The sequence below is a fragment of the Salmo trutta genome, chromosome 23, assembly GCF_901001165.1.
Source record: "Salmo trutta chromosome 23, fSalTru1.1, whole genome shotgun sequence".
NCBI classification, from domain to species: domain Eukaryota; kingdom Metazoa; phylum Chordata; class Actinopteri; order Salmoniformes; family Salmonidae; genus Salmo; species Salmo trutta.
In genome coordinates, this window is record NC_042979.1 from 37,080,722 (window position 1) to 37,099,042 (window position 18,321).

The following is an 18,321-nucleotide window of genomic DNA, read 5'->3' on the forward strand; positions in this document are numbered from 1 at the left end:
TGTCCTACTTATGTGTTTAGCTCCAAAAGTATTGGGACAGTGACATGTTTTGGCTCTGTACTCCAGCACTTTGGATTTGAAATGAAACAACGACTATGAGGTTAAAGTGCAGACTGTCAGAGGGTATTTGTATCCATATCGGGTGAACCGTTTAGAAATGGCAGCACTTTTTGTACATACAGAGTGCACTAAACATTAGGAACTCTGCTCTTTCCATGACAGACTGATGAGGTGAATGCTATGATCCCTTATTTATGGTACTTGTTAAAGAAGGACTTTTAAGCCTTGAGACAATTGAGACATGGATTGTGTATGTGTGCCAATCAGAGGGTGAGTACAGTTGAAGTCGGAAGTTTACATACACTTAGGTTGGAGTCATTAACTCGTTTTTCAACCACTCCACAAATTTCTTGTTAACAAACTATAGTTTTGGCAAGTTGGTTAGGACATCTACTGTGTGCATGACACGTAATCTGTCCAACAATTGTTTAGACAGATTATTTCACTTATTCACTGTATCACAATTTCAGTGGGTGAGAAGCTTACATACACTAAGTTGACTGTGCCTTTAAACAGCTTGGAAAATACCAGAAAATGTCATGGCTTTAGAAGCTTCTGATAGGCTAACTGACATAATTTGAATCAATTGGAGGTGTAGCTGTGGATGTATTTCAAGGCCTACCTTCAAACTCAGTGCCTCTTTGCTTAACATCATGGGAAAATCAAAAGAAATCAGCCAAGACCTCAGGAAAAAAAATGTAGACCTCCACAAGTCTGGTTCATCCTTGGGAGCAATTTCCAAATGCCTGAAGGTACCACATTCATCTGTACAAACAATAGTACGCAAGTATAAACACCATGGGACCAAGCAGCCGTCATACCGCTCAGGAAGGAGACGCGTTCTGTCTCCTAGAGATGAACGTACTTTGGTGCGAAAAGTGCAAATCAATCCCAGAACAACAGCAAAGGACCTTGTGAAGATGCTGGAGGAAACAGGCACAAAAGTATCTATATCCACAGTAAAACGAGTCCTAAATCGACATAACCTAAAAGGCTGCTCAGCAAGGAAGAAGCCACTGCTCCAAAACTGCCATAAAAAAGCCAGACTACAGTTTGCAACTCCACATGGGGACAAAGATCATACTTTTTGGAGAAATGTCCTCTGGTCTGATGAAACAAAAATATAACTGTTTAGCCATCGTTATGTTTGGAGGAAAAAGGGGGACGCTTGCAAGCTGAAGAACATCATCCCAACTGAAGCACGGGGGTGGCAGTATCATGTTGTGGGGGTGCTTTGCTGCAGGAAGGACTGGTGAACTTCACAAAATAGATGGCATCATGAGGATGGAAAATGATGTGGATATATTGAAGCAACATCTCAAGACATCAGTCAGGAAGTTAAAGCTTGGTCGCAAATGGGTCTTCCAAATGGACAATGACCCCAAGCATACTTCCAAAGTTGTGGCAAAATGGCTTAAGGACAACAAAGTCAAGGTATTGGAGTGGCCATTACAAAGCCCTGACTTCAATCCTATAGAAAATCTGTGGGCAGAACTGAAAACGTGTGTGTGTGTGTGAGCAAGGAGGCCTACAAACCTGACTCAGTTACACCAGCTCTGTCAGGAGGAATGGGCCAAAATCCACCCAACTTATTGTGGGAAGCTTGTGGAAGGCTACCTGAAACCTTTGACCCAAGTTAAACTATTTAAAGGCAATGCTATCAAATACTAATTGAGTGTATGTAAACTTCTGACCCACTGGGAATGTGATGAAAGAAATAAAAGCCCAAATAAATCACTCTACTATTATTCTGACATTTCACATTCTTAAAATAAAGTGGTGATCCTAACTGACCTAAAACAGGGAATTTTTACTTGGATTAAATGTCAGGAATTGTGAAAAACTGAGTTTAAATGTATTTGGCTAAGGTGTATGTAAACTTCCAACTTCAACAGTAGGTGCCAGGCGCACCGGTTTCTGTCAAGAACTGCAAAGCGGCTGTATTTTCCACGCTCAACAGTTTCCCGTGTGCATCAAGAATGGTCCAACATCCAGCCAACTTGACACAACTGTGGGAAGCATTGGAGTCGACATGGGCCAGCATCCCTGTGGAACCCTTTCGACACCTTGTAGAGTCCATGCCTCCAACTAATTGAGGCTGTTCTAAGGGCAAAAGGGGGTGCAATTCAAGTGTTCCTGATATTTTGTATACTCAGTGTAGTCCCCCCATTTTAGGGGACCAAATGTATTGGGACAAATTCACTTATGTGTATTAAAAGTCAGAAGTTTAGTATTTGGTCCCATAGCACACAGCTTGTAACTCTACAAACTTGTTGGATGCATTTGCTGTTTGTTATGTTTGTGTTTCAGATCATTTTGTGCCCAGTAGAAATGAATGGTAAATTATGTATTGTCATTTTGGAATCACTTGTATTGTAAATAAGAATATATATTTCTACATTAATGTGTATGCTACCATGATTATAGATAATCCTGAATGAACCGTGAATAAATGACGAGAGAAACATTTTAGACGCACAAATATCATACCCCCAAGACATGCTAACCTCTCACCATTACAATAACATGGGAGGTTAGCATACCCCCAAGACATGCTAACCTCTCACCATTACAATAACATGGGAGGTTAGCATACCCCCAAGACATGCTAACCTCTCACCATTACAATAACATGGGAGGTTAGCATACCCCCAAGACATGCTAACCTCTCACCATTACAATAACATGGGCGGGTATGATATTTATGCCTCTAACTTTCTCATTCATAATTATTCACGATTCATTCAGGACTATCCTTAATCATGGTAGCATTCATATTAATGTAGAAGTGTTTAGAAATATATGATATTCTTATTTACAATACAAGTGACTCCAAAATGACAATACATAATTTACCATTAATTTCTATGACAAAACATTTATATTTTGCACATCTACAAAAAGTGCTGTTCTTTCTTAAAGAGTTCCCTTGATATGGATAAAAATACCCTCAAATGAAAGCTGACAGTCTGCACTTTAACCTCAGTCATTGTTTCATTTCAAATCCAAAGTGCTGGAGTACAGAGCCAAAACAACAAAAATATTGTCACTGTCCCAATACTTCTGGAGCTCACTGTACCTGAAGTAGCCAGTAGATAGTTGATATTGATGGTATCTGGGCGGTTGGGACCTCTGAGCAGCTGTTCCTCCAGTCTCTGCCTCAGGGATGTGTTGGTCTGGATGCTCCTCTCCAGCTGCAGCCTCAGGTGGCGGATCTCTGACAGCAGCTCCCCCAGGTCCACTTGGTTCGACCCAGACCCAGGACCAGACTGTTGGGCTGTACCACTGGACTCTAGAGAGGGAATGTCAGAAACAACTAAGCGACAAGTGTTGGTGCACGCGCTTGTAGGACACTACCTGTGTGCTTGTAGGACACTACCTGTGTGCTTGTAGGACACTACCTGTGTGCTTGTAGGACACTACCTGTGTGCTTGTAGGACACTACCTGTGTGCTTGTGTGTCCCAGTGTTGATCTGTTCGTAGACCTGCATCTCCACACGTAGAGACTGGAGGAGGTGTTGACTGTCTGACAGCTGCTGTCTCTGCATCTTCACCTCACACTGCAACCTAGAGGAACACACGTTTAGGACGGGTATACAAGCAAGTTGCACGCACACACGCACACACACACACACACACACACACACACACACACACACACACACACAGTATAGGGAATTGGGGATACCTAGTCAGTTGTACAACTGAAATGTGTCTTCCACATTTAACCCAACCCCTCAATCAGAGAGCTGCGGGGGGCTGCCATAATCAACATCCACATCTTCAACGCCCGGGAAACAGTGAGTTAACTGCCTTGCTCAGGGGCAGAAAGACAGATTTTTACATTGTCAGCTCGGGGATTCGATCCAGCAACCGTTCGGTTACTGGCCCAACGCTCTAACCACTAGGCTACCTGCCGCCCCAGTAGCAACCCAACGAAACACCCACATTTACCATCACATCTACACTGCACCAGCGACTAACACGTCACATCTACACTGCATTAGCGGAGACAAGACAGAGACCAGTCACAGTATACACTGAGAAAATCAGCACTTCAATCTTGCCATGCAACTTGAAAGTACACAAATTAACCAATTGCATGACATTGTACGTTCATCATTACCATAACCAACACATTACACATCATCATTACTGACACCATTACACTCTGCAACCTGAGAACACACTAATGTGGTATCCCTTACATCTGTGGTTCCCAAACTTTTTATAGTCCCGTACCCCTTCAAACATTTCACCTCCAGCTACGTACCCCCTCTAGATCATTTTGTGCTCAATAGAAATGAACAGAAATGCACCAGGGTCAGCACATTCTCAAATATTGTTTTTGCCATCACTGTAAGCATGCCACACACACACACACACACACACACACACACACACACACACACACACACACACACACACACACACACACACACACACACACACACACACACACACACACAATACGATACATTTATTAAACATAAGAATGAATGTGAGTTTTTGTTACAACCCGGCTCATGGGAAGTGACAAAGAGCTCTTATAGGACCAGGGCACAAATAATAATCAATAATTTTGCTCTTTATTTAGCCATCTCGTGTTTTTCTGCTAAGGGGACAGGACAACTTCACCGCATCAAAGGGACGATGGACGGGGCCATGTCCTGTCAAATCTTGGGTGAGAACCTCCTTCCCTCAGCCAGGGCATTGAAAATGTGTATTCCAACATGACAATGACCCAAAACACACGGCCAAGGAAACAAAGGAGTGGCTCAAGAAGAAGTACATTAAGGTCCTGGAGTGGCCTAGCCAGTCTCCAGACCTTAATCCCATAGAAAATCTGTGGAGGGAGCTGAAGGTTCGAGTTACCAAACGTCAGCCTCGAAACCTTAATGACTTGGAGAAGATCTGCAAAGAGGAGTGGGACAAAATCCCTCCTGAGATGTGTGCAAACCTGGTGGCCAACTCCAAGAAACGTCTGACTTCTGTGATTGCCAACAAGGGTTTTGCCACCAAGTACTAAGGCATGTTTTGCAGAGGTGTCAAATACTTATTTCCCTCATTAAAATGCAAATCATTTGATAATATTTTTGGCATGCGTTTTTCTGGATTTTTGTTTTGTTATTCTGTCTCTCACTGTTCAAATAAACCTACCATTAAAATTATAGACTGATCATTTCTTTGTCAGTGGGAAAACGTACAAAATCAGCAGGGGATCAAATACTTTTTTCTCCCTCACATGGTCGCTGCCCATATCATTGCATAATGCAGAAAATACACAAGAGTTCAGGGGCCTTGCTTTAAAAAAGTTAACCATTTTCACTGTTGTGTCCAAAACATCTTTCAAGCTGTCAGGCATTCCCTTGGCAGCAAGAGCCACTCTGTGGATGCTGCAGTGTACCCAAGTGGCGTCGGGAGAAACTGATTGCACGCGCGTTACCACTCCGTGATGTCTCCGTGTCATGGCTTTTGCACCATCAGTACAGATACCAACACATCTTGACCACCAAAGTCCATTTGATGTCACAAAGCTGTCCAGTACTTTAAAAATATCCTCTCATGTTGCCCTGGTTTCCAGTAGTTTGCAGAAGAGGATGTCTTCGTCAATTGACCCCCCATAAACGTAACAGACATATACCAGGAGCTGTACCAGGCCCGCCACGTCTGTTGACTCATCCAGCTGTAACGCATAGAATTCACTGGCTTGTATGCGAAGCAGTAATTGTTTCAAAACATCTCCTGCCATGTCACTGATGTGTCGTGAAACAGTGTTGTTTGATGAAGTCATTGTCTGTATAGTTTTTTTGGCCTTTTCCCCCAGCATTGTCCCAGCCATATCCTCGGCAGCAGGAAGAATTAAGTCCTCCTCAATAGCATGGGGCTTGCCTGTCCTAGCCACTCGGTAGCTCACCATAAGATGCTCCTAGCCCCTTCTTATGAATGGTATCTGTTGCTTTTGTACATGTCTTACTACTCGAAAGTCGTCTTTATTCTCGCTCAAAAAACTCCTGTGGCTTATTTTTTTCAAATTGTCATGTTTAGTTTCTAAATATCTGCGCAAGAGTGAAGGTTTCCTGCGAGAGAGTAACGGTAAATGTGATTGGACGTTAATTATTTGACTAGGTTACCTGTATTTGACATTGTGTTGTTATTTAACTGAACACTAGATGGTTTAACTTTATTTTTGGCAGTGAAACGAGGGTACACAGGCAAGAAAAAAATAAAAATAAATCACCCAAATGTATAGCCCCGTTGGAAAATATAAATGTACTGTTTGAAAATGGGGAAGAAAAAAAAACACTACCCCAGTTTGGGAATACCTGGCTTACATGACCTTGGTGACTCATGACCTTGGTCTCCCAGTGACACAGTTGAGTGAGGATGACACCCAATACCAGGAGTCTACTTCTCCACAGCAGTATCACCTCTCCTCTCCATTTCCACCTGGGGTTTGTGTGTGTGTATGTGTGTTGAGTATGATGTGCCCTGTGTGAGTGTGTGTTTATGCACCCTGTGTGTATGTGTGTGTGTATTTAGGAGTTTGTATTTGTATTTATTATGGATACCCATTAGCTGCTGCCAAAGCGGCAGCTACTCTTCCTGGGGTCCAGCAAAATTAAGGCAGTTTATACAATTTTAAAAACATTACAATACATTCACAACACACTGTGTGCCCTTAAGCCCCTACTCCACCACTACCACATATCTACAGTACTAAAGCCATGTGTATGTGTGTATGTTATCGTGTGTGTGTGTATGCATGCGTCTGTGTTGCTTCACAGTCCCCGCTGTTCAATAAGGTGTTTTTTAATCTAATTTTACTGCTTGCATCAGTTACTTGATGTGGAATAGAGTTCCATGTAGTCATGGATCTATGTAGTACTGTGTGCCTCCCGTAGTCTGTTCTGGACTTGGGGACTGTGAAGAGACCTCGTGGCATGTCTTGTGGGGTATGCATGGGTGTCCGAGCTGTGTGCCAGTAGTTTAGACAGACAGCTCGATGCATTCAACATGCAATACCTCTCATAAATACAAGTAGTGATGAAGTCAATCTCTCCTCCACTTTGAGCCAAGAGAGATTGACATGCATATTATTAATATTAGCTCTGTGTACATCCAATTGCAATTTTCTTAAGTCCTTTTTTGTGGCACCTGACCACACGACTGAACAGTTGTCAAGGTGCAACAAAACTAGGGCCTGTAGGACGTGCCTTGTTGATAGTGTTGTTAAGAAGGCAGAGCATCGCTTTATTACGGACAGACTTTTCCCCAACTTAGCTACTACTGTATCAATATGTTTTGACCATGACAATCTAGGGTTACTCCAAGCAGTTTAGTCATCTCAATTTCCACATTATTCATTATAAGTTTTAGTTGAGGTTTAGGGTTTAATGAGTGATTTGTTCCAAATACAATGCTTTTAGTTTTAGAAATATTTAGAGTGAACTCCTTGCCACCCACTCTGAAACTGCAGCTCTTTTTAAGTGTTGCAGTCATTTCAGTCGCTGTAGTAGCTGACGTGTATAGTGTTGAGTCATCCGCATACATAGACACTCTGGCTTTACTCAAAGTCAGTGGCATGTCGTTAGTAAAAATTGAAAAAGCAAAGGGGCCTAAACAGCTACCCTGGGGAATTCCTGATTCTAACTGGATTATATTTGATAGGCTTCCATTAAACAACACCCTCTGTGTTCTGTTAGACAAGTAACTCTTTATCCACATTTTAGCAGGGGGTGTAAAGCCGTAACACATATGTTTTTCCAGCAGCAGACTATGATCGATAATGTCAAAAACTGCACTGAAGTCTAACAAAACAGCCCCCACAATTTTATCATCAATTTCTCTCAGCCAATCAGTCATTTGTGTTAGTGCTGTGCTTGTTGAGTGCCCTTCCCTATAAGCACGCTTAGTCTGTTGTCAATTTGTTTACTGTGAAATAGCATTGTATCTGGTCCCCCCAAAAAATCCAGAAGTTTACTAAGGGTTGGTAACAGGCTGATTGATCGGCTATTTGAGCCAGTAAATGTGGCTTACCATTCTTGGGTAGCGGAATGACCTACACTTTCTAGTAGGCTTAAATTGAAGATGTGGCAAATAGGAGTGGCAATATTGTCTGTTATTATCCTCAGTAATTTTCCATCCAGATTGTCAGACCCCGGTGGCTTGTCAATGTTGATAGACAAGAATCATTTTGTCAACTCTTCCACACTGACTTCACAGAATTCAAAAGTACAATTCTTGTCTTTCATAATTTGGTCTGATATACTTGGATGTGTAGTGTCAGCGTTTGTTGCTGGCATGTCATCCCTAAGTTTGCTTCTCTTGCGAATGAAAAAAATCATTAAAGTAGTTGGCAATATCAGTGGGCTTTGTGATGAATGAGCCATCTGATTCAATAAACGATGGAGCCGAGTTGGCTTTTTCCCCCAAGATTTCATTTAAGGTGCCCGTAGCTTTTTACTATCATTCTTTATATAATTGATCTTTATTTCATAGTATAGTTCATTTTTATTGAGTTTAGTCACAATTTCTTAATTTGCAGTACGTTTTCCAATCAGTTGGGCTGCCAGACTTATTTGCCATACCTTTTGCCTCATCCTTCTCAACCTTACAATTGTTCAATTCCTCAACAATCCAATGGGATTTAACAGTTTTTACAGTCATGTTCTTTATGGGTGCGTGCTTATTAGTAACTGGAATAAGCAATTTCATAAATGTGTCAAGTGTTGCTTCTGGTTGCTCCTCATTGTGTGATGTATTGTTGTCTCTACCTTCTTGCCCTTTGTGCTGTTGTCTGTGCCCAATAATGTATGTACCATGTTTTGTGCTACTACCATGTGTTGCTACCATGTTGTTGTTATGTTGCTACCATGCTGTGTTGTCATGTGCTGCTGCCTTGCTATGTTGTTGTCTTAGGTCTCTCTTTATGTAGTGTTGTCTCTCTTGTTGTGATGTGTGTTTTGTCTTATATTTATATTGCATTTATTTATTTTTAATCCCAGGCCCTGTCCTTGCAGAAGGCCTTTTGGTAGGGCGTCATTGTAAATAACAATTTGTTCTTAACTGACTTGCCTAGTTAAATTAAGGTTAAATAAAATTACACACCACAGACCAGAAAATATTATTTACATCATCAACATATGAATCACTACAAACGTGCTTTTCCTGTGTGTGTGTGTGTGTGTGTGTGTGTGTGTGTGTGTGTGTGTGTGTGTGTGTGTGTGTGTGTGTGTGTGTGTGTATATATATATTACCTGTGGATCTCCTGGCGGCTGTAGTGTAGTGTGTCCTGGAGGTGTGTGTGTGTGTGTGTGTGTGTGTGTGTTTCTGTATATTACCTGTGGATCTCCTGGCGGCTGTAGTGTGTCCTGGACACAGTGTGTCCTGGAAGTGTGTGTGTGTGTGTGTGTGTGTGTGTGTGTGTGTGTGTGTGTGTGTGTGTGTCTGTATATTACCTGTGGATCTCCTGGCGGCTGTAGTGCAGTGTGTCCTGGAGGTGTGTGTGTTCCAGGATGCTCCTGTCCAGGCGGTCCTGAAGACGTTTGTGTTCCTGTCTCAGGACCTCACACTCCTTCCTGCTCTGCTCCAGCTTGACCGTCCGTCTGGCCAGCGCCTCACGCAGTTTCTCGTTCTCCTTCTGCTTGTCTGGAGAGATCATAATAATATTTAAATATAATATTAATAGGATGGACAACAAAATGGGCTATTATTCTCCCTCTGCTATATTGGGGACATTTTGTGGCTCAGTTGGTAAGAGCATGATGCTAGCAGTGCCCATGTTGTGGGATCAATCAATTCAGGAATCACAAACACACTAGTATGTGGGGAAAGCGGCTACTCGTTAGTGGTACCTCTGGAGCCCAGGTTGAGCTGCTCCTTCAGGGCCTGGTTCTGTCCCCAGAGGAACCGCAGCTCGCTGGTCAGCTGGCCCTGCTCCTCCGTACCGTGGATGAAGATGTTGGTGGCTGCTAAGTTCATCATTGAGGAGGAAGTCAAACACAATATGCTCTGTGTGAGTATCCATCTCAGCCAGTCAGTGTGACTATGCAAATATGAACATAGAGAGAGCGAGGTAGAGGTGTGTGTACCTGGGTCTCTCTCCACCTCGCCCAGTCTTCTCTCCAGCTGCTCTCTGAGCCGGTCGTTGTTGTAGATGGTCTCCTCCAGACGCTGTCTCAGGGCTCTGATCTCCAACAGGTGCTCTGCTAACAGGTCTGACAACAATGTCAGTCAAAATACACACACGTTTTTCTAACCTTGTGAGGACAAGTGTCACTAACACACACAGATCCAATGAACATACCATTAGAAACAACTACAGGCCTATAATCCCCACTCAGACGTGACGATCACCACCCACTCCTGGCTCTGTACCTGGGTTCATGCTGCGTAGCTGGGTAGGATCCTGCTGTGAGGCTGGGTGTCCCTCTCCCCTCTGGTCCTCCCTGTTCTGTGGTGACCCCCCAGCCTGTCCCTGGCTCTGCCCCAGCCCCTCTCCCTGGGTGTGTAGTGGCGTGGAGATCCCCTGGACCAGGATAGAGCGGTGGAGGTCCAGCTCGCTGCGCAGCGTAGCGTTAAGCTCCTCGCTGCTCCTCAGCTGCTCCACCAGGCGCCCATTCTCTCTCTGCAGGCCCTGGAGCTGCCTGGCTCTCCCTTTATGTCCAGAAACTACCCCAGGGACAGACACACCCCCATCCTTAGCCACGCCCCCAGTCTGCTGGGCTGTAGACTCTGGAGCCAACGTTGAGCCCCCATTGGACTCTTTCATTGCTGAATGGATGAAGTATAGGATTAGAGGAAATTTGAACAAGTTATTTACAACATTTTTCTTTGTGCGACGTAGCCTAAATATTTCTCAAACAAAATCCTAGAGAGAAAAACTATAATCTCAGTCCACACAATATCCCTATGTACCCATACATTCATCTTTGGTAGCATCAAGTGCCATTTTCCACCAGCCTCGAATTATGTAATTTGGTTCCACTTTCTCCTCCTTTACATCCATGGTATCAGAGTTGGCCTCGCTACCTACAGTGACTGGCTTAATGACAGCTCTGATGGTTAGCCTAGCCTAGCCCCTTCAAACTAATACTATAGAATGCTCCCCGTTAGCTTAGTCTCCACGCACAACAAACTTGTCGCCAAGTTAGCCTGGCCTATGAACACTTCGCCCAACACTCAGGAAGGAGCCCTATGAGTAAAAAACTGCAACACGCTAGCATCTGCAGTGCCGCAGGACTAAGCTAAAGGAGAGTTCTTCAGTAGCCCTCCTCTCCTCTCACCTGTCCTCCCACAACACATCATCGATCTTTGTCCACACTCAAAGCGAAACACAATTTGAAGATTAAACCAGATAGATGGTACTACTAAATAATGCAGGTCTAAGTGGAGAGAGGGGAGGGGATGGAGGGAGAGGAGGGGAGGGGGGAGAACACAGTAATGGGTGTAATCGGACACCCGTACTGCCCTTGGCTGGCCCTATTCGTCCTTTCGAGATCCCTGACTGGTCCACAATGGGCCTGAGTGGAAAATAAGTACCATTAGACTGACTGGGATTCAAAGGCAATCTCAACGCCACGGACCCGGCTGGGCCGCCAGAGGGGAACAATATCCATATTTAATGGAGACCTAAAAATTCATCCGGCACCAGCCCAGAATAGCTTAACTCTGCACTAGAGGTCGACCGATTAAATCGGAATGGCCGATTAATTAGGGCCGATTTCACGTTTTCATAACAATCGGAAATCAGTATATTTGGCCGTTTTTTTTACACCTTTATTTAACTAGGCAAGTCAGTTAAGAACACATTCTTATTTTCAATGACGGCCTTGGAACGGTGGGTTAACTGCCGTGTTCAGGGGCAGAACGACAGATTTTTACCTTGTCAGCTCGGGGATTCAATCTTGCAACCTTACGGTTAACTAGTCCAACGCTCTAACCACCTGCTTTACATTGCACTCCACGAGGAGCCTGCCAGTTACGCGAATGCAGTAAGAAGCCAAGGTAAGTTGCTAGCTAGCATTAAACTTATCTTATAAAAACAATCAATCAATCACTAGTTAACTACACATGGTTGATGATATTACTAGTTTATCTAGCCTGTCCTGCGTTGCTCCGACGTGTACCTAACCCTAAACATCAATGCCTTTCTTAAAATCAATAAACAAGTATATATTTTTAACCTGCATATTTAGTTAATATTGCCTGCTAACATTAATTTCTTTTAACTAGGGAAAATGTGTCACTTCTCTTGCAACAGAGTCAGGGTATATGCAGCAGTTTGGGACGCCTGGCTCGTTGCGAACTGTGAAGACTATTTCTTCCTAACAAAGACAGCCGACTTCGCCAAAACGGGGGATGATTTAACAAAAGCGCATTTGTGAAAAAAGCACAATCGTTGCACGACTGTACCTAACCATAAACATCAATGCCTTTCTTAAAATCAATACACAGAAGTATATATTTTTAAACCTGCTTATTTAGCTAAAAGAAATCCAGGTTAGCAGGCAATATTAACCAGGTGAAATTGTGTCACTTCTCTTGTGTTCATTGCACGCAGAGTCAGGGTAAATGCAACAGTTTGGGCCGCCTGGCTCGTTGCGAACTAATTTGCCAGAATTTTACGTAGTTATGACATCACATTGAAGGTTGTGCAACGTAACAGGAATATTTAGACTTAGGGATGCCACCCGTTAGATAAAATACGGAACGGTTCCGTATTTCACTGAAAGAATAAATGTTTTGTTTTCGAGATGATAGGTCATTAATATGGTCGAATCTGGAAACTAAGGCTCGTATTTCTGTGTGTTTATTATATTATAATTAAGTCTATGATTTGATAGAGCAGTCTGACTGAGCGGTGGTAGGCAGCAGCAGGTTCGTAAGCATTCATTCAAACAGCACTTTCGTGCGTTTTGCCAGCAGCTCTTCGCTGTGCTTCAAGCATTGCGCTGTTTATGACTTCAAGCCTATCAACTCCCAAGATTAGGCTGGTGTAACCGATGTGAAATGGCTAGCTAGTTAGCGGGGTGCGCGCTAATAGCGTTTCAAACGTCACTCGCTCTGAGACTTGGAGTAGTTGTTCTCCTTGCTCTGCATGGGTAACGCTGCTTCGAGGGTGGCTGTTGTCGATGTGTTCCTGGTTCGAGCCCAGGTAGGAGCGAGGAGAGGGACGGAAGCTATACTGTTACACTGGCAATACTAAAGTGCCTATAAGAACATGAAATACAAATCGTATATAGAGAGAAATAGTCCTATAATTCCTATAATAACTACAACCTAAAACTTCTTAAGTGGGAATATTGAAGACTCATTAAAAGGAACCACCAGCTTTCATATGTTCTCATGTTCTAAGCAAGGAACTTAAACGTTAGCTTTCTTACATGGCACATATTGCACTTTTACTTTCTTCTCCAACACTTTGTTTTTGCATTATTTAAACCAAATTGAACATGTTTCATTATTTATTTGAGGCTAAATTGATTTTATTGAAGTATTATATTAAGTTAAAATAAGTGTTAATTCAGTATTGTTGTAATTGTCATTATTACAAATAAATAAAGAAATAAAAATAAGTGTAAAAAACGGGCGATTAATCGTTATCGGCTTTTTTTTGGTCCTCCAATAATCGGTATCGGCGTCGAAAAATCATCATCGGTCGACCTCTACTCTGCACTACTCACATACCACACCTGGTTCGTATTCATTAGGCACCGAATGGAAGAAAACAATCTGAAACAGGGAGGGACTAGTTGGACTAGTAGTGCTCATTTTCATTTTCCATTGCAACAAAGTTTTTAAACGTTTTCCGTTGTGTAATAAATGCGACCCTGGCAAAAAACAGAGGAAGAAGGAGAGACTCGGGGACAGTGACCGGACCTGGGTGACATTCAAAGAGTGGCTTCTCTTTAGCATGGACCTTTCTCTGCTTCCCTGCACCCGATAGCAAGTCTGGGAACATCGGTTGAGCTCATTCTGAACAACTGACAACTCTTGACATTGTCCATTTCATACAACTTTGATGATGAACTGAAAACTGTCTGGGTTTTCAGCTACACGTGGCATAATACAACAGCATTAAGTTATTTTGTCTGTTCAGCATGTCATAACTAGTAGCTTGATGATCTCTTACCATGATAGGCCTGGTTGCCATGGAGTTTGCTGCAGGCTGGCAGGGTGGGGCTGTTGTGGTAGGAGGCTGTGGCCTGGTTAGAGACCCTGTCCGACAGGTCCGAGTCTGAGCTGTGGTGGCTGCTAGGAGTTTGGCCTCGCAGCTGAATCTGTAGACTCTGGACCAGACGGGTCTTCTCCTGTAACTCTTTAGACAGCCTGGGAGAGGAAATAAGAGAGAGAGCGGGCGAGAAAGAGAGCCAGAGCGGGGAAAGAGAGAGCCAGAGCGGGGAGAGAGAGAAAGGGAGAGTTAGAGCAGGTTATAAGGCCACGGGGGAGGCCTCTTCCACACAGTCTGAAGTAGTCCGAAACAAAGTCCAAAATAGTGAAAAAACACTTAAAAATCACTGTCAGAAAGAGGGGGGTGAGTGCCTCAGAGAGAAGTGTTTCTTTCACATGACTGTAGATGTCTGTTGAGAGAACAGCAAACTCAGAAAAACACACACAGAGGACCCAAAACACAACATACCAAGAACGAAAAGCCTACTATCTAGAAAGGGTCTATTTTGACAGGTCTCGAAACATTCCAAAAGAAATAACCAGCTGAAGGAAGACATGTCGAAAGAGTCATAAGTCAAGAAGAGTTCACAGCAAACTCATGCTTCCAACCTCGCAGAATCCCTCTTGGTGACCGGCCACTCACAAATCTAGCTGCTCCCTGGCACACTCGGCCAAACTCTGGTTCTGTTGGACCAGGAAGCAGACCTGCTGCTGCAGCAGCTCTCTCTCGCCCTCTAGCTGCAGCCGCAAGTACTCTATCCCCTGCTTCAGCCTGGTAGCAGCAGGGCTGTCTGGCTGCTGTAGCTCCCTGTCACTTTGCAGGTACTGCAACTCCTGATGGAGCAAGGTGTGGCTGTCCAGTAATAATGTGAAGAGACAATATTCCTCTAAATGTCGACAAAGTTGACACAACCACACAGTGTTGAGTAAGACAGCTGTAAGCCTATGGATGTCCGTGAAATGTGAGTGTTTTAAGCAGCTGAGGTAGAAGAAACGTTGGACTCTCTTGGGGTGGCAGGTAGCCTAGTGGTTAGAGCGTTGGACTTGTAACCGAAAGGTTGCAAGATCGAATCCCCGAGCTGACAAGGTAAAAATCTGTCGTTCTGCCCCTGAACAAGGCAGTTAACCCACTGTTCCTAGGCTGTCATTGAAAATAAGAATTTGTTCATAACCTAGCTAAATAAAGGTAAAAATTAACAGATACAGTCAGGGCTGTCTATGCTGGAAAACATACATCTCACATAAAAAGGCTAAAAAGGATCCATTTGTGATGGAGGGTGTTTGTGTGGGAAGGGAGACACACACACACACACACACACACACACCTTTGCGCCAGCTCCAGTGCTGCCCCGTCCTCGTTATCCAGTTGAGTGTCTCCTAGACACAGGGAGAGAGAGGGATGGTGAAAGGCTTGTCTCTTTCAGTCGATCACACCTCACTCTCTTCTATCTGTCTATTTCCGCCCCCTCTTTTCTCTCCTAACCTCTTCAGGTAGACTATGTGCTGTGTCCTTATGGTGATCACACCATAATGGTGATCCCCCCATGACATCTAAATAGTGTTTATTTACAAACAATGGGAGTAAAACAAGCTTATATTTTTGGTTCTGATGGGGTACGACAGTTAAACTAAGCTCATGAGCTATTTATAAGTTATATTCTTCAACAATCAATGGGTACATATAATTACATTTTTTTTTAAATGTATGTAGCAATTGCAGATTGTTTATTTAACTAAACACAGCTGCTATTCAGAAGCCACCTTACACTTGACAACATTTTGGACCGTCTGTTAGGGCTGGGCGGTATATCATATTTTATGATATTTTATGATATACCGGTATTAATGCTGTGACCGGTTTAGGTTTTTACTTTACCTTCTATACCGGTATTTGAATGTTTGGTTTGTTAAACGTGATATGCCAAGTGTAATGTCAATTTTTATAGTTTCCTTGGCTACTGGAGTCATCTTGCTCCGCTCTTTCTCTGTGTGCCACTTTCCACACAGACCTAGCCACGCCCCCTTTCACACTTGCATTCAGTCTGCATGGTCAATGTAGCACATGCAACAATGTTGATGATAACAATGCTGTTTTCACTTTGCTTCTTAATATAAATCCACTAGTGTTCTATAATGACACTATCAGTTTGTTTCTTACATCAGCATACATCAGCAAACAGCTAGTTTGTATTTTCTTAACAAGTGGACCTAAATCTTGTGTGATGCTAATTGTTAGCCACTAATGCTAACAGCTAGCTAATAAATGTACTGAGTAAGAGCAAACGTAGCTAGCTAATACAGCCTGATAATATCAGTGATGGTGTAGACCTAAATCAGCATGTTGTTTGTGCAACAGTATCTTCTTAATCAAAGACGAATATGCAAAGCAAGAATATATTAGCTACATGAAGTAGCTAAGAGAGAACATGCACTGTAGCCAAAGCTTATAGGGTCCCCCTTAAAAATACTTTCAAGTACTACTTAAGTCGGGGTTTTTTGTATCTGTACTTTACTATTTTTGACAACTTTTACTTTACTACATTCCTAAAGAAAATACTGTACTTTTTACATGAATTGGAACATTTTCCCTGACACCAAAAAGTACTCGTTACATTTTGAATGCTTGAGCAGGACAGGAAAATGGTCCAATTCACACACTTGTCAAGAGAGCATCTCTGGTCATCTACGGTCTCTGATCTGGAGGACTCACTAAATAGAAATGCTTTGTTTGTAAATTATGTCTGAGTGTTGGAGTGTGCCCCTGGCCATCTGTAAATAAAATAAAACAAGAAAATGGTGCCATCTGGTTTTCTTAATATAAGGAATTTGAAATGATTTATACTTTAGTACATTTTATAATTTACATTTACTTTTAATACTTAAGCATATTTAAAACCAAATACTTTGTCTTTTACTCAAGTAGTATTTTACTGGGTGACATTCACTTTTACTTGAGTCATTTTCTATTAACGTATCTTTACTTTTACTCAAGTACCGTAAAATATCGTCATAACGTAAACATTTCTTTTTTTAAATACCGTGATATAATATTCTCGTGCTTGCCAAGTGGTGAGAGGCCTGTATTCTCGTGCTTGCCAAGTGGTGAGAGGCCTGTATTCTCGTGCTTGCCAAGTGGTGAGAGGCCTGTATTCTCGTGCTTGCCAAGTGGTGAGAGGCCTGTGTGTGGGGTATCTGGTATTGGATGATGATGTGTGGTTTGGCTAGAACGTGTATTACACTACAAAAGTAGTGCAACTTTGATCTTTCATTTTAAGAAAACGAGACCCTCACAGATGTTCGCAATCCCAACATCGCATCTCTGCATTGGTGAGTAAGTTATGAAAGAATATACAATTTCAGAATGGGTTGGTGAATGGAGCATCTCAGAACAGTCTAAATAGACTCCATTCTGTAGAGGCCATGGGCTCTTTAACCTCTCTGGGAAATGGGGGCAGTATTGAGTAGCTTGGATGAAAAGCATGCCCAAAGTTAAATGCCTGCTACTCAGGCCCAAAAGCTAGAATATGCATATAATTAGTAGATTTGGATAGAAAACACTCTGAAGTTTCTAAAACTGTTTGAATGATGTCTGTGAGTATAACATAACTCATATGGCAGGCAAAAACCTGAGAAAAAATCCAACCAGGAAGTGTGGAAATCTGAGGTTTGTAGTTTTTCAAGTGATTACCTATCTCATACACAGTGTCAATGGGGTCATTTTGCACTTCCTAAGGCTTCCACTAGATGTCAACAGTCTTTAGAACGTTGTTTCATGCTTCTACTGTGAATGGGGAGAGAATAAGAGCATATGGAGTCAGATGACTGAGAAAATGACATGAGCTCAATCTCACGAGCTCCCGTGAGAGTTAGGTGTGTTCCTTTTCATTTCTGAAGACAAAGGAATCGTCCGTTTGGAATATTATGGAAGATTTATGATTAAAACATCCTAAAGATTGATTCTATACATTGTTTGACATGTTTCTACGAACTGTAATATAACTTTTTTGACTTTTCATCTGAACTCACTGCGTGAGCACAGTGGATTTGGATTACTCGACTGAACGCGCAAACAAAATGGAGGTTAAG

The 18,321-nt window shown here is 42.7% G+C and overlaps 1 protein-coding gene across 5 annotated transcripts in view; it reads right to left on the bottom strand.

Annotated features, from left to right (window-relative positions):
* The window catches only part of cdk5rap2 (CDK5 regulatory subunit associated protein 2), a 64,915-nt gene that overhangs the window by 5,655 nt on the left and 40,939 nt on the right, over positions 1 to 18,321 (bottom strand). For 4 of the 5 annotated variants that reach the window (XM_029710116.1, XM_029710117.1, XM_029710112.1 and 1 more), the window contains 8 exons: positions 15,561 to 15,612; positions 14,198 to 14,394; positions 10,441 to 10,836; positions 10,155 to 10,280; positions 9,918 to 10,034; positions 9,522 to 9,711; positions 3,506 to 3,627; positions 3,140 to 3,352 (listed from right to left, as the gene is read on the bottom strand). In XM_029710116.1, coding sequence (XP_029565976.1) covers positions 3,140 to 3,352; positions 3,506 to 3,627; positions 9,522 to 9,711; positions 9,918 to 10,034; positions 10,155 to 10,280; positions 10,441 to 10,836; positions 14,198 to 14,394; positions 15,561 to 15,612 — 1,413 coding nt within the window. The remainder of the gene's footprint in view (positions 1 to 3,139; positions 3,353 to 3,505; positions 3,628 to 9,521; positions 9,712 to 9,917; positions 10,035 to 10,154; positions 10,281 to 10,440; positions 10,837 to 14,197; positions 14,395 to 15,560; positions 15,613 to 18,321) is intronic. The other variant, XM_029710114.1, reaches the window with a different exon arrangement.